The sequence below is a fragment of the Emydura macquarii genome, unplaced genomic scaffold (assembly GCF_026122565.2).
Source record: "Emydura macquarii macquarii isolate MOO-44397 ecotype Brisbane River unplaced genomic scaffold, CSIRO-AGI_Emac_v2 contig_587, whole genome shotgun sequence".
NCBI classification, from domain to species: domain Eukaryota; kingdom Metazoa; phylum Chordata; order Testudines; family Chelidae; genus Emydura; species Emydura macquarii.
In genome coordinates, this window is record NW_027130724.1 from 8,868,251 (window position 1) to 8,884,781 (window position 16,531).

General features: G+C 43.7%; 1 protein-coding gene and 1 long non-coding RNA gene across 2 annotated transcripts; one reads left to right on the top strand and one right to left on the bottom strand.

Moving 5' to 3' along the window:
- The first annotated feature begins 1,352 nt into the window (after window positions 1–1,352).
- On the top strand, window positions 1,353–14,403 carry LOC137148107 (uncharacterized). The gene is made up of 2 exons (XR_010918441.1): window positions 1,353–1,868; window positions 14,054–14,403. It is a non-coding gene; the product is annotated as an uncharacterized lncRNA (long non-coding RNA).
- TMEM86A (transmembrane protein 86A) lies at window positions 3,315–13,008 on the bottom strand. Its single transcript, XM_067540413.1, has 3 exons — window positions 13,003–13,008; window positions 11,227–11,491; window positions 3,315–4,607 (listed from the first exon to the last, which is right to left on the bottom strand). The coding sequence occupies exons 1-3, from the start codon at window positions 13,006–13,008 to the stop codon at window positions 4,180–4,182; spliced, it is 699 nt and encodes a 232-aa protein (XP_067396514.1). The 3' UTR covers window positions 3,315–4,179.
- Window positions 14,404–16,531: the final 2,128 nt, after the last annotated feature.

Consider the following 16,531-nt stretch of genomic DNA (forward strand, 5'->3'; position numbering starts at 1 on the left):
GAGACTCTGGAGTGCTCTCCCACATAGCTTTCTAACTAAACACGAACACTGCAGACCAGTTTGCTCTGTCAGTGCCTGTGTCTCTCCCAGCATCTCTCGCCAAGACACACACCCAAAAGAAGAGGTGTCAGGGGAAAAAGGTCATGCTGCACCCAGAAGATGGTCCCCCCAGTGATATTTTTCCTGGCACAGGTGGTGTGTTCACTCTTGCAACCAGTCACTGATAAAGAACATTTTCTTTCAATTCATTGACGTAATGCAGAGATAATTCACTTACTAATAGCGCCTTACTATTTAGATAGAAAGTTTTAGCCCCCAGGGCTTTGCAAACTGTGGGCCAAATCTGCAGCTGATGTAAATTGGAGAACCTCCACAGAAATCAATGGCCCATTTAAACCAGTTGGGGATACTACTACTAACTCTCCATTTGGGACTAATTTGGATTTGACAGCGTCTCTGTGTCATATCTGCTCTTGTAAAACCTGCCACTTACATTCAATATCTTAATAACAGGGAAAACAGGAGCTGTCTTTGTAAGGGGGAACAGTGCTGGGAGAACCCGCAAAAAACAAAGGTTCTATAGGCGCGTGTGAACTAAAGTGTCTATTGCTGAATCCCAGGGAGCATAGTGAGCAGGGCTGCAGCAGAAACCGGGACTTGGTCTACATTACAGGCTTATGTCAGTATAACTATCTCACTCGGGTGTGGAAACTCCCCACCCTGGAGCAACACAGTTATACCAGCGGAACTCCTGGTGTAGACAGTGCTAGGCTGACAGGAGACGCACACTTCTCAGGGTGGTGGGTCTTGTCTACACTAGCACTTATTCCAGCAAATTTTTTGTCACACCAGCGAGACATAAGTTTTGCTGATATAAATGCTTGTGTGGACAGACACTCTCCCACCGACATAGCTACCGCTGCTTGTTTAGGTGGTTTTATTATGTTGGCAGGAGAACTCTCTCCTGTCAACATAACATGACTACACAAGTGCTCTGACTGTGCCACTAAGTTTTAAGTGTAGACTAGCCCGTGGAGTACCTATGCTGACAGGAGAAGCTCTCCCATTGGCATAGGTAGCGTCTTCAGTAAGTCCTACAGGGGCACAGCTGCATGTGTAGACAAGCCCTCAGTGAGGGCATTGCAACTGTCCTAGAAGAAACCTGCACGGTCAGTCTCAAAGATGCCAGGTGCAAAAACAAAGCTCTAATTGCGTAGGGCCTGTGATGCACACTAGCGCTGCAAGGGCTGAATTAGGCCAGGTGAGCCCAATTAGCCAATTAGCATGCAAACAGGGAAGATTTAGACTAGGGAGGGAGCTAATTAGAAAGATCATCACCTGTGAGGGGAAAGGTGGGGCTTCTGTAAAGCCAGGAGGCTGGAAATAGGGTAAGACATTAACAGTCAGGAAGACTGTGCTCCAACTTCTTGAGATAGGGGAGAAGACTCAGAGAAGGAAGGAAACTGGGGATCAGAGCAGTAAGGGTGGTGTAGAGCCAGACCTTAACTCTTCACTATCGGGCCTTGGCCTGGAACTCTAAATAAAGGGTAGGCCTGGGTCCCCCTATCAACTACTGTAGAGTGGCATCACTAAAGGCAGTAGATACGAAGACTGCTAGAGCAACATTGTCCAGGCAGTGGGTGTGAGGACTGCCTGATGCTGCCTGTGGAAGGAGACTTTTTGAAAGACTACTCTGGAAGGGGAAGCCACTTAGTGACCTGGCTGGAGGGCCACGTGATGAAAAGGAAGCAGCAGCTCCTGGAGCAAAAGACAGGTTGCAGACAGAGAGGTGGCGTGCAACCACAGGAGAGGGTGTTGGCCCAGCAGAGCTAATCCTCAGAATCATCAGGAGGAGGAAACATCCATGGGTGAGTAGAGCATCCCGTGACAGGGACCAGTTGTAAACCTGTCACTCACATTTAGGAACAGTTACTCACCCGTGAGATCTCATTAGAATCAGTGGGTCTGCACATCTGAATAACTGCCTGACCAATGTGAGGAAGGGCCACAAAACAAATATTAAAAGGACACTAACAGATTTAGAAAAAGGGGGGAGATGAGTGACTTTTTTTTCCCCTTCTATCCATTTGGAAAGCCCCCCAGATGCACTATAAATGTATATCCATAGGAAATGCTTCAGTCCATTTGTCATGCTTCAAAGAAAAATCAGGAGCAGCAGCAGCTCAATACTTGTGAGCATCCCACAATAAATAAAAAGAGCATGCAAGAGGGAAGGAAATATTAGGAAGTAAAATTATAATAGTGAGATTAAAAATACCTCACCAGAGTCCTTTAAAAGAGTCTAAAATAAGAAATACTCCTGCTATGGCAGAGGGAAGGATAAGATGACCAAAGAGTTTGGGCTGGTAGGAAATAGGTTTTCCCATCTCCAGTGGTTCTGATTTTATTATAGGCTCCATGGCATTAGGAGGAATAGGTGTGAGCTAGTTTGAATGCACCGAACTGTTCTTTACAGGTAGCTTTGCCTTAAAGGGGGTTTTGCAAAGGCAAGTGGCACGAAGTTGGTTCTTTGCCAATGGCTGGCAAAAAACCAGACACTTATTCTATATAGCTAGCTTTGCGGGTAAGGGAAAATGCTGACAGATAGGCTAAATGGATACCCTGAGCAAGGGGTGTATTAAATATTAGCTGTGAGTATGCAGAGCATTCTCATTTACTAGCAGCTGTAAATACTGAGTGATAAATGCTTAAATGTCAGATTCCAGTCTCCCAATTCCCAGATTATGGAGAGAACATGAGCCCAGAAAAAAATAAATTATGATTCCGTACTGAAACATATCCCCAAAGTTGTGTTGTAAAGCACACATGCCCTGGCTCAGGTTGCGTATGGTGGCTGCTAACATCATACGATTGTGCCCCTATGTATGTAGTCAAGTGTGTAGACATATGCAGATATGGAGATCCTACTGGCCTTAACTGAATAAATATTTTCCCCTGAAAATCTGCCAAGCTCACAACTATTGCCTGCTAACACTAATGATGCATTCATAAATATGGGTCAGGAGGCATTCACAGTGATCAAAGTGTGCTATATCCCAGTGTGCATTGCTCTCTAGATGCTTTGTGATTTAATATTTTGCCTTTGTTTTGGAGTCTTTTGGGGTTGGTGCAAGCATTGTCACTGATTCAAGAGCTCTCAACCACTTACAGATTAAAAACAGAAATGAAGCGCAGAAGATTTGCCTGGCTCATTAATTCAGCCAACAAAGTTACTGGTGACAGGGTGAGGTCTGATGTTGAAAGACAGACCCATTATTCCATCATACATCTTAGCACGCCACCGCAGGACTGCCCCTAGGCCAAGATCACAAATACTGAAAGTTGCCTGCTAAAACTGCTCATTAGCCTTAACTTACATGCATTTCTGCTTTGATCATAACCTACCCTGCTCAAAGAATGCCTTTCATTTGCTATTTTCTCCAAGTTTCAGAATGTTATTAGATTCTGTTGTTGCTCCAAGTGTATCACATACTAAATGCTCAGCAGCATTCACATTAGGCAGAAAAACTTTGAATGGCATTTAAACAGAAAGTTGTATCCATTTAGAATTCACAAAAAAGCCTTGGTTAGAACCAGGTATAGTGCAAATTTCCCACCACTCAATTCTTACCAATGCACCTCAGCCCTGACCTGCACTACCTACCCTCTTGCTATGCTACTCTTGGGCTTTCTTTGAGCAGAGGCTGTAAATTGTTCCACCGTGTGTAGTAACTTTATAATGTACACAAATGGGGACAAATCTAGTCACCACCTAAACTCGTCACTTTTGTCCAGTGTGGCAGACAAGTCCCTTAACTTATCTAGCCTATTTTCATGGTCTCTTTACATTAGCCTTCTCCTTCCATAACATTCAGAACCAGCTTCAGGATTAACAAATACAATGTGGTATTAGAGAGGGCTCCTCGAGCTTCCAAGAGGAAAAGGTCAATGAGTAGCCACTGTAGGAACAGGCTAAGTTTTCCAATGTGGTCTCCACACTGACGTAAACTATATTCAAGGAGTCAGCTTAAAAAACCCCCAAAAACCAATGAGAGTGCTTTTGAAGAAAAATCTCTATCACCAATGCACCTTGAGAGACTGCACTCTCCCTTGGAGACGAATGCTGCTACAGCACCCTAGTTATAATCCATGCAGTTCATCAGCCTGCTGATGCTCCATCTAGTTCCTCTTTTTGAAGTCCTCTTCATCCCTGCTCTCCACAGCTGAGAGGGCAATGAGCATCTGGGCTGCATAGTAAGTGGCCATGATGATGGCACGTGAGTAGGGCACTGGGAAGCAGAACTTGTTAACGGCAATGGTCAGATCTGACACCATGAAAAGCACTGCGCCGATGCAGGCTGAAAGCTTGGTCCAAGTCCAGAGGTCATTGCACAGCTGCACGCCAGCAGTGGCCCGCCATCCCATGAAGCCGATCAAAGCAATGTAGACAGCCACCAGGTAGGTGAATGGGCCCGACAGGTAGGAGTAAAGGAAGGTGTAGCAGAAGCTGGAGACAAGGGTCATCACAAAGCCGGCTTTCAGGTCCAAAGGCTTCAGGCCGAATGCTGAGGAGTACAGGATGTGTGTGATGGCAAACATCAGCAGACCTGGAAAGAGGCATTGACACCACAAATGTGAGCTTTGATGGGAGTGACTAACACACACTAGCTCACTACAGTCAGGGACCTCTGGGAGGAGACTTATGAACACATCAGATTAAACAGCCACAGGGAACGTGCTACCTTAGTTCTGCTCCCAGTGGTAAAACTCCTGCATGATTTCAGTTGGAGCAGAATTAGGCCAATGTTCAGCACTTTTGAAAATCCCTTTTTGAAAAAACAAACCAATACAGTGATATCTGTAGAGGAGACCACCCTGGTCAGCCTGGTTCCTTCCCTAGAAAAATGTTCCAAAGTAACCACACTCACAGTGAGGATAATTCTGCTCCACTTTTATTAGACAAGCACCTCTGCTAACTCTATGGGTCAATTAGGAAGAAATAAAACTTAGTCTTTCAGACCTAACCCCTTTTTGAATTTCAGGGTGGAGGAGGGTGGGTCTGAGATCCCAGATCTGTATACAGCCCTAGAGTTTTACTTCTGGGTGGTTCCAAAACTGGAAAGAACCTTTTTCCAGATGAGATGGGAGTCCTTTACTAATTGTTCACAATATTTGATTTCAACACCTCCAAACTCTGGCCTTGTTTAGACACAGGCCCAAACTCCAACCTCGGACTAAGTTGGATCCAGATCTAAGCATCCTCTCCTTCACTATCTGCCAGCAGAATCATAAACTGGAAGGAAGCAGCTGGCACACTTCAGGGATTACACCAGTTTAACCTGCCAACATATTTTTATGGCTATTTGCAGGTAGGATGACCAGATAGCAAGTGTGAAAAATCAGGACAGGGGCTGGAGGGTAATAGGTATCTATATAAGACAAAGCTCCAAATATCAGGACTGTCCCTATAAAATTGGGACATCTGGTCACCCTACTTGCAGGACCCAAATGAATCTAGAATGGCATTGATCTGAGAAAATAAAACAGGCTTCTCTTTGAAGAAAAACACCCTGGAGAAATCCCAGATGTTGGTGTAGGAAGGAATTGCCCACATGTTAATCACTCTGCACTAGTCCCTCTGAGAAGAAATGTCACCATGTGTTGTAGCAGGTGCTGATTACTAGTTAATCTTGCCAGTCACACATGATAGGCTCCAAAATAATTTCAGCTCCCTTCTCCCACTCACAACCCCACATACGCTGAAAGTCTCTTCCATTCTATTCATACACATTTATTAACTTCTAGCCAAGTTTCCATGAATAAAATGAAATCATGAAAAGAATCTGGAAGTCTGAGCAGTGGCTGCAAATTATATCATGATGCCCTGGCAAAAGGGGAACAGGAGTGCCTTAGACACTAAAATCCCCCAGTGAGAGGTTTGTTCTGCATGTCTGTCATGCTTCCAAGCCAACACACTGCTAAAACAGCTCAACCAGCTAGAGTTGCCTCCTCTCCACTGGGGAGTGTCTTGTTGAGCTTCTACGGCAAGTTATGCTATGTCCAGTTGATAATCTACTGCTCCATTTGCTGGTGCAGCCACAGAATGGAACTAGTAGACCAAGAGGAGAGGCAGAGACCACATGTAGGGCACAAGGCTAGATAGATGGGGAAGGGCATCTGAGGAGAGGGATGAAATGCGGGGTAGGGGAGGAGGAGAAGAGGGAATCAAGACTAAGTCAGGGAACAGGAGGAAAGATTTAATGAGATAAACATAATGAGCAGAGACATTTACCTGGGACAAGAGCTTTTTATACTACAAGGACCTCATGCACACTTCTAAGGGGAAGTTAAAGAAAGGGAGGATACTTTAGAGTAGGTGTCAGGAGAGGTTCTTCTCCAAGCGGCTCAGGGGCATTATGTGGAAAAGCCAGGGATAGAGAATCAAAGAATATAACTTCAAGCTATGATACATATAGTCAGAAAACAAGCCTTCTGGAAAGGTCTTGATGGACACAGGGTTCTGTGCATGTTTGTGTGTCCTTGTGACAGAGGCAGCAGATGCAGAAGAATGGAGGTGAGAGAGAGACAACGGGGGGTAGAAAAGACATGCCCCAGTAAAAGAAAAGAGAGACAACAGATCACATGGATTCCCAATTTAACTCCACTGACTCTGGTCTGCTGTTGCAAAGGAAAATAGAAGAGGAAAATTAGAAGAGAGAAGAATAGGAAGAGGAGAAGCAGAGACCAGAAAGAGAGCAGTTTGTGATAAATGGTGAGGTTAGTCACTGACAGAAGGCGCTCTGCTTCCAAGAGAGCTCATTCAGGCATTCAGAAGTTACAGGAGGCCCCACCTCACCTAACCAAAGACAGGGAAAAAGAAAAAAAGAGCAAACATTAAATACGGGAAGGTGGTTTATGTATTTTGCCATTAAAAGGTGTTCAGATTATAACGTGTGCTCAGGCCAAGCCCTTGGACATGCAAGTGTGATCGGAGAGTCCAAATTTCCAACTAATTCAGTCTTTTCCTATCTTTTCTTCCTCTTTCTCTTTCGCTCTGGACCAGCCGCTGTGGAAGCAACTGACTTCAGTTACCTTTCTTGCTCTTCCCCAGTAGAGAGGGCTAGCAACCCCTCCCCAGCACTGAATGAGATTGTATGCTCTCCATCCCTTCACCTGAAATATCAGTCCCTGGGCTCCAATACAAAGGGTTCATGTAAGTAGAGACCAGAAACTTCACATTGATTTTTAAATATCTGTCATCAAGTGAGATGCATTCTACAATTACAAAATATCTACTAGACACAATAGGATGCTAGTCAGAAAACAGCTTATGTTAGTTGGTTGTAACAGTAAAAATGAAGAGACAAGACCAGCACGGCAAGAATAGCTCATCAGGGCTTTCATCCCATAAAGTCACAAGTAAATGTTCTTTACCAAACTCCTCTGACCAACAGCAATTCAAAGAAGACCAACTCCAAAACTGTTTTCAGACTGAGAGCCATATTAATAGAGCTGGAAATCAAATGTTTGCTAAAATTGCATGTATTTTTCTTTGATATTTCTACAGAGAATGCTGGCAATATATTGAATTTTTTTTTTCAACCAGCACTCACGTATTTAACTTTTAAACAAAGAGAAATTACATTTTCCAGCATAGGTCAAAGATTAACTAAAGTGGTGCATGACATTTTTGTCTGAAAATGACTGAAGCTCAAATTTTCCACTACTGTCCGTCACCACTGGAAAGCGTATTGGAGCCATCTCAGGAGTTTTTAATTGGCAAGTGTTTGACGTTGGCTTGTGGGGGGGAAAAACATAATATAAAGGTTGAGATTTTTCAAAGCCATCTAGGAAAGTTAGACACATTCCCATTGAAATTATTAGGCAATAAGTGCCCAAATCCTCCAGACCAGCAGTTCTCAACCTGGGCATTTAAAACAGATGTCAAGGAGTTGCAACCACCCTTCCCATATTGTTAAATGGGGGGAGGGATCACAGACCTATCCCAGATATTTGAGAAGTTGGTCTCAGGATGATCCCAGTATTACAGTGATGCAGCAGCATCACAATGGTTAAGGAAACGTCACAACTTCTGTTTAAAGGTCACCTTTTCTAAACCCTCTGAAATCTACATGGTTGGTTGGAGTCCTTCAAAATCTGGTGTGTCTCAGGAGGATGTAGGGTAAGGCTAGTAACCCAAATTGGGAGTCATCTGAGAAGGGTTGCAAAGACAGAAGTCCTGAAAAAAGTAGCCATTTTTCAAAAAGTTTCTGGGGTTTTTTTTGTGCAGAGCTAAAGATCAAACTATTAATGTGTTACAGGTCAAAAATGGTCTCAAGCCCCATCAAGTTCCACTCAAAGTAGTGCATGGCACCAACTAAATCTTTGGGGGACCCAAACTGAGAACAGTATTTAAGAAAATTTACACTTTTTACAGTGTGCATGTGTGAATATAGAAATACAGCTAAAGGGTTTCCTTTCCTACCATTTTATATGTGCTAAAGTTCAGCTCTTGTAAGGGCTCCAAAATCTTCCTGTGGATGAAAGCGAATGGGTTGTAAAAGGCAGTAGAAGAGCTTTTACATTTCAGCAACTGTAGGGTTGGCAGAGTAAACGTATATGTGTTAACATGATGTATTAGGGCATTTCTGAAAGAGAGTAGAGTTAAGGTTGCATGGGCATTTCCTGGCTTTCAGAAGTTTGAGTTTTGCTCAACTCAAGCAAGCAACCTTAACTCTGTGTTTAACGTAGTTTTTTGCCATTGATAGAAAAAGGGGTTGCGAAAAGGCTGACAATCACTAGCCAAGAACGCTTTGAAAACCTCAGCTCAAACGTTTGAGGAGGCAAAACACAATTGTCAGCAGTTCCTGAAGAAAATGGGCTGATGGGTATTCATAAGAACAGCCGCACTGAGGCAGACCAATGGCCCATCTAGCCCAGTATCATGTCTTCTGACAGTGGCTGATGCCAGTGCTACAGAGGGAGTGAACAGAACAGGGCAATTTATTGAATGATCCACCCCGTCATCCACTCCCAGCTTCTAGCAGTCAGAGGTTTTTGGGACACCTAGATTATGGGGTTGGCCCTGACCATTTTGGCTAATAGCCTTTGATGGACCATTCCTTCAGGAATTAATCTAATTCTTTTTTTTAACCCACTTACATTTTTCGTCTTCACAACATCCCCAGCAATGAGTTCCACAGGTTGACTGTGCATTGTGTGAAGTATTTTCTTATGTTTGTTTTAAACCTAATGCCTATTAATTTCATTGGATGACCCCTAGTTTGTGTGTAATGTGAAGAAGTAAATGACACTTACCTATTCACTTTCTCCACACGATTCATGATTTTATAGACCTCCATCATATCTCCCCCTTAGTTGTTGCCTTTAGTCTAAGATGAATACTCCCAGTCTTTTGAATCTCTCCTCATATGGAAACTGTTCCAGACTCCTAATAATTTTTGTGGCCCTTCTCTGTACTTTTTCCAATTCTAATATATTCTTTTTGAGATGGTATCCAAGGTGTGGGCATACAATGGATTTATATGGTGACCACATGATATTTTCTGTCGTGTTATTTATCCGTTTCCTAATGGCTCCTAACATTCTGTTAGCTTTTTTTGACTGTGCTCCAGAAGTTTTTAGAGAACTATCCACAATGACTCCAAGATCTCTAGAGTAGTAACAGCTAATTTAGACCCCACTATTTTGTATAGATAGGATTGTTTTCCAGTGTGCATTACTTTGCCTGTACCACCATTGAATTTCATCTGCTATTTTGTTGCCGTTTTGTGAGATCCCTTTGTGACTTTTCACAGTTTGCTTTGGACTTCACTATCTTGAATCATTTCATATCATCTGCAAACTGACACCTCACTGTTTACTCCTTTTCCCAGATCATGTATGAATATGTTGAACAGCACCGATCCTGGTACAGATCCTTGAGGGACCCTGCTATTTACTTCTCTCCACTGTGAAAACTGACCACTTATTTCTACCTTTTGTTTCCTGTCTTTTAGCTAGTTATTGATCCATGAGAGGACTTTCCCTCTTAGCCCGTGAATGCTTCGTTTGCCAAAGAGCCTTTGGTGAGGGACCTTGTCAAAGCTCTCTAAAAGCCCCACATCTGCGAGATAGGTTGTGACTCATGTCAGCACCTCTCCAATTAGGGCTAAGCCGAACGGTTTCTATCACCCACCTCTGCTGGCAGGGTCACTCAGAGATCACAAGCCTCAAACCATAGCCACCACCCATCAGCTTACCTAAATGATTAGTGAAGGAGGCCAGCCAAGGCCTAGCTCGCATAGGGCCCTACCCACAAAGCTCCTGATTGGGGGAGATGTCCAGCCCCCTAATTGGCTCGCATACGCTACTTAAGCCAGAAAGAGGCACAGGAAGTTGTCTGAGTGACTAGAGGAATCCTTGGTTGGCTGCTACTACAGACACTGCTTATATGCCTGACTCTTAGTTCCTGCCTCCCAGCCTGTTCCTGGTTTCTGTCATCCTTATCCCAGACTTCCATCTGTTCCTGGTTCCTGCTTTCCTGTCTTGCTCAAAGTCTCTGCTTCTGCACCCTACCCCTGACGGTAACTCCAGCTTCAACTCCTGACTGTGTCTCTGGCTCTGACCATTGCCTTGGCACCTGACTCCGACCCCAGCTCTGGTTCCAGGTTCCTGACTGCCCATACCCCCATTCTCCACACTCACATGCTTCCCTGTTAGAACTCTGAGGATCCACTTCCCCCTCACTTGTTCTCTGCTTTAAAGTGGGGCCTCAAGAGTGCACACCACAATAGCTATCTTGTATAAGTTGACTGCCTGGAGCCCAGCCACCTGCTAACTGCTGAGTGACATGAAGTATTTCCTTCTATTCCTGCTGACAGTTCTGCCTATGCCACCTTCCCAATTCCTGCTACTCCAGGGAATGAGGATGGATGCTGAGAATCAATCGTGGGCCTGCCCCATGATGTGACTACCAGCCAATCCCAGGGTCTTGGAATATGAATACAGAGAAGAGGGGGGGCCTTCATCTATGGTGCATCCCCTCTAATTTCAATGGATTTATACAAGGGATGAGTCCTTCTCACAGGAATGAAAATGGATTTAAACGTTAAATAAAAATGAGAGAATAAGTGGATAAACCATATGAATAAGCAGTTCAGCACTAAATAAAGCATGTGCTAGCTGGTTGCTATTTCATTCCTTCGGAACTGGTGCATCACTTACCATGAACAAAGTAGCCTTGCTCCTGCCAGATGAGGAAGGCATCCCCCACTGCGGAGAATATTAACCCTGCTAAGATCCTAGTGGCGCTTCGATGTGCGACTAAGAAATTGACTCCATGTGCCAGCAGGAAAACCCATAAGCAGAAGATGGGCAGACACTTGATGAGAGCACTGAACCAGGAAGGGCTGGAAGTTGGCAGCCAGAGGACGAAATAGACACAAGTGGCTTTAAAAAAGGGCACCAGCTTGGGGCCTTCACTCTTCACCTAAAAGAAACAAGTTGTTTTTAAAAAAAAAAATCAGAATCATAGAGGCTACAGTATAATAAACCACATTGTAGAATACTCTCCTTGGCTGTGAAAGGCTGCCTCCTTTCTAATTCAGAGAGTCCCTTCAACTGGCAGCATTTACCCATCAAACAAAAGCTGCTTGAACTTTAACACACTTTTCACTCCCATTAGCTGTTCAGCTAAGGAGCTGTTCTGAGCCTCTGTGCCAAAAATAAGAGTTCAGGGTTCGTTTGGAAGTGGGGGGAAAAGTAGGGTTGGTGTTTTTTTTGGTTTTGTTTTTTTTTTTCCCTTCTTTGCAAGATAGCGTTAAATGCTCTACTTCAACCTCTGGAAAACTGAGGGCCTGATCCACAGTGCACGGAAGTCATTGTAAATCTTTTCATTCACTTCACTTGGCTTTGGATCAGGCCCTTTTTAGCATCTCCTTCTCAAGTCTTGTAGCATGGCAGATACAGCACTCATCAGATATATCCTGGGATCAAATAGATACATCCTCTCCCTGCACAGCTTCACATACCTACATAAATTCTCTTCAAACAGACGATGACAATGCTTTGTTATTTGTATGGCAGTAGCAGCTAGGGCCCTCAAATAGGTCAGGGTCCCATTGTGTAACCTCAGATGCAAAGCGCAGCAGGCAAAGCAGCAGGTGAGCTATAAGTGGTAAAAACAATACCTAGAAGACATGGCACAGAGCTGTGAAGTCCAGATCTGAGCTATCCCAAAGTTTGTGAGTGTCTGGATTTGGTGTTCCAGTCTGTGCCCCTCAGAGAGAGTCCCATGGTGCAAAGTTCTCAGGTCAGATCCAAAGTTCTCCCAAGTCTGAGTGTGTGATCCAGTTTGGGTCCATCTCTAACCAGGGATGAGGTACAAGGGGAAGCATGCTGTGCTATTCTGCCTCAACTTATTGTATCTCTGCATTTTAGGTCATGTGGGGGGAAAACTCATTAAAATGGGGAACTAAAATGAGATTTTTTTTCCCTTTCTAACCCTGTTGCACTCAAGAGCTAAAACGATCTTAGATGCTGCACACAGGTGGGCAGGGGAAAGGGAGAGTACCTTGCACAGCTGTCTGGCGTGACTGCACTAATGATAAGATAACAGCTGCTGGAGTCTTGGGGGAGGACCAGCTCCTGCTGCGGAATCCAAAGCAGCATGACTTCCAGCAGATCCATTGGTGGATGGTTTTGAAGGGGTCATTGGTGGAGTTAAAACAAACAGAGTAAAGTATCCCACAGTGTACAGACAACCAGCCGATGATATGTGATCCTCCCAAATCCCGTTTGCTCTCATTTCCTTTAATGGTGTTATTCTGCCTTTACACAAATGTTCCTGGGACTAGATTCTGTCTGAATTAGACTGAAAAACAAACATCATGCATTCTCCGGTGGCCAGGGGGCATTATAAGGTGTGTCTCCAAGTAGTGTTAATAAGGCTGTATTGAGCACACCGAGAATGTACCCCTAATTTTCTCAGAGGGCCCTGACCTTCATGCCCACAGCAGATGGATTTACAGCTCTCAATATTCCCAGTTTTCTGGAGGCCCTACGTCAAGTTTCTCCATTTATTATCACCATTGCCACTGTCGGATATATCTAGCTCCTCAGTACTGATGGTTTGGGGACCATATTCTGACTGGACAAATGAGCTGTCACTGATAGAATGGAATGGAATATGGGTGAGGAACAGTTTGGATTCCAGCCAGGAAGTTCAGCAAACCCAGAACAGCTCTGTAACATGATGTTCTATGGATAGCACTGCTATAGTGCTGAAAAACCTAGTCTCAGAAGCATGGGCAAGAGGGTTGACCCCTTCATCATTCATTCGGCCGTGTGCTGCTGGAAATAGGATCATGAGGTCAAAGGGAGTTCTTCTATTGATTCATTGTGCTTTGGGTCAGGACCCTGGAAGATGAGCTTTTCAGGGGTGGGGCTTCAACATCTTCCTATTGCAATGCCAAGACACTGAAGCCCAAACTCCACAAAATTCAATGGGGCCCGGGGAGTTGGAATTCTGAGGTATAGGGTGTGAAAGGTCTTTTCACATGCAGTATCTGTAAAGGATCAGATATGAAGCAGTATGACCACAGAAAATGAGCACCATGAGGAAGCTGAGGCTAGTCACAATAGTTAAGGCTTTCAAAACCGCTGTTGCATTGAATGGAAAGTTCCTCGACATATTAGCAGTGAGATATTGTAGCATCTCTGACTACATTATTCATAGTGCCATCACAAATTTTAAATGCTCCAATAAGCAACCAGGCTAGATATCTCATTCACACAGCACATTAGCTTCTTACATTATAGGGGGTGCTGATGGAGACTCCTGTGTTTGGGTTGCCAGCATAAAAGATTCTTGTGAAATGTTTTAGAGAAGCTCTTACACCTCCAGTGTTTGACACAGGCCTTTGAAATTCAGCAGTGGGGAGCCTTGGGAATAAAGAAGTGCCATTTCTTTGGGACAAAGAAATTCTATTTAGATCTAAAGAGCTAAACTATTGAAAATTGCTATTTTCCTTCTTTCACTTCTGTTTCTCAGGAAAAATTTGGCACCAAAATACTAACTGGACTTGAATATTCTAAGGCCAGATCCATGCTGCCACCAACACAGTATACACATTGTATTGGGAGCACCTAAGAGCTAACCAAACATCTGTAACTGGAGAGGAGGGAAGAAGAGGGAGAGATTGTTGAGATGGGTTCCTCCCAACCACCTCTTCAGAGCCAGCATATGGCCCCAGCAGCCCATCCCACTTCCTCTGGGTGCCATACAGAGCAAATGCTTCCTCAGCTCCTGGCTTGCAGTGGGGAGAGAGAGACACACACTCCCAGGCCAGGCTACCCAACCATCCTCCAGACTCAGCATCTGGCCCCTGCAATCCATTCCTCCTCTATGGACTAACAGTCTTGTCTTCCTGCAGGTCAAGTTGTAGAAGTCTGTGCTGAAAAGTCAAAGTTCAAGCCCAGACCTGTTTGTGATGCATGATGGAGACGTGGTTACAAATACATATAAGAGAATTTGTTTTTAACTTTTACTTTTTGTTAAAACCTAGGCAACTAAATTTAAAATCTCTACATTAACAGAACATTACTTCGATTGCAAGATTTAAGGTTGCCTGTGCAATCTTAATTTGGCCCTCTTGTGTGTATGCATTATCATACACTCTTTAATTATGCAATCATTATATTCCCCAGGGCTCCTGCCTTCGTCAGTGCACAGGATAGATGCACAAAAGGGCACAATTAAGTTTGCATAGCAACCATAAAACTGGTATTTCTTAACTTTTGAGTGCTTGATTTTTGCATTTAATTAAGTTTTTTAGTGTTATATATTTATATAAACTTCATCTTCACACTAGTTTTGGAATTTTTCAAACATTTTGGGCCACATTCTGATCTCTGTTACTCTAGTGTAAAGCTGGAATTTGTGGTCAGATAGTCCCCTACATGAGAATAACCCTCTGGCCACAGACAGAGGCAGTATGATGTCACATTGTTAATAGTTCATCCTCATCCTTTGAGGTACAAAAAAATGGGACATCTGGGATGATCCTCAGCCCAAAAAACTGGACAGCTGAGCACTTTTATAGAGTTCCAGGTCAGCTATCTTGAAAAAGGAACTATCTGGGAAAATCTGAACAGGTGCCAACCCTAGTTATGTAATGAATTATGGAGTGACCCTTTCAAGGCCACTGCTGACCTACCACAGCCCTGGTCCTGGTTCAGCCCCAAACAAGTGCAATCTGGGAGATGTAGTGAGAGACCAGGTGACTGTAGGCTGGGACAGCAAGGCATGCTGGGAAGGAGTGGCAGGGCATATAAGAAGCAGCCTTGTTGCAGAACAGAAGGCTAGGGATTAGGTAAGGAGGAGGTGGTTCCAGCCCACCTCTCCCCAGTCAGAGCTGAGATGGTCTAAACACGGGCAAGATATAGAAGGACCCTAGTGAAGGATGAAGCAAGTGACTGATAGCAAAGGGGTGTAGAGGAGTTGGGATGTAAAATGAGAACTAGAATCCCATTTGAGGTACATGACTGAGATGTTCAGTCTCCCTTCACTCTTCTACACCAACAAAAATCAGGAGAGATTGTTTTGCCTATGGATGGTAAATTACTATTGGTATTAATCAACCCTACGTCCACACAGGTGAAAGCTGTGGCCTGGGGTTGGCCAAGAATATGTCATGGGTTTGGACTTCTGTTCCTCCCAAATGGAGAGACCTAACTGTTTGGCTGGAGGGCTGGACCACCTCAAATCATCCAGTTACCCAAGAGTGAGAAGAAACTGAGTCACCTGTACTGGCTTTGTCCTGATGCTGGTAAGGTAAGAACCTGTTACTGGTGACCATATGCATTAGTTTAGATATCTGCCATGAGTTTAAATATTTCTAGTCTTCACTATTCTTACAAACTCTTTTGGGTTTATAAACTCAATTGCCAGCTTTACTCTGCGCTGAAACTTACTTTATAAAACCATTACAAAATTGCAGAGAAATTGCATATGCAGGTGTTGAACTGCATAATTCCACATTAGCTCTGGACATTTCCTGAGCTCATAATGACTTCCAAATGACTTTGATTTTAAAGGCCTTAAAAATTAGTTTAAATTTCTATAAAACACTTTCACTATATCTGTGAAATTACAGTGAAAATATTATCATCATAATTATCTGTATGCAGCCACATCTAATAAAATGTTCCAAAACTTGGGCAGGCTAACAGGAAGTCAAGGCTTATATCTGTAAAGAAGTATGTATGTACTTTACTTTATGCAGGAGAATAATTCTATTGATTTAAATGGGGCTAACTGTGTGTAAAGCTAAGAATGTGTGTAATTTTCTGCAGGATCAGAGCTTTAACATGCATCAATCACCTGAGAGACAGGAATTAATAATGTTAGAGTATTTTTTCCTCTCTTTACTTGTTTATTCCTTCTTACTCTAATCCGGCATCTCCCAACTCTTCGTAGCTGTAGTTCAATGGTGACAGGCAACACTATGGCCTTGTCTACGCTACAAAA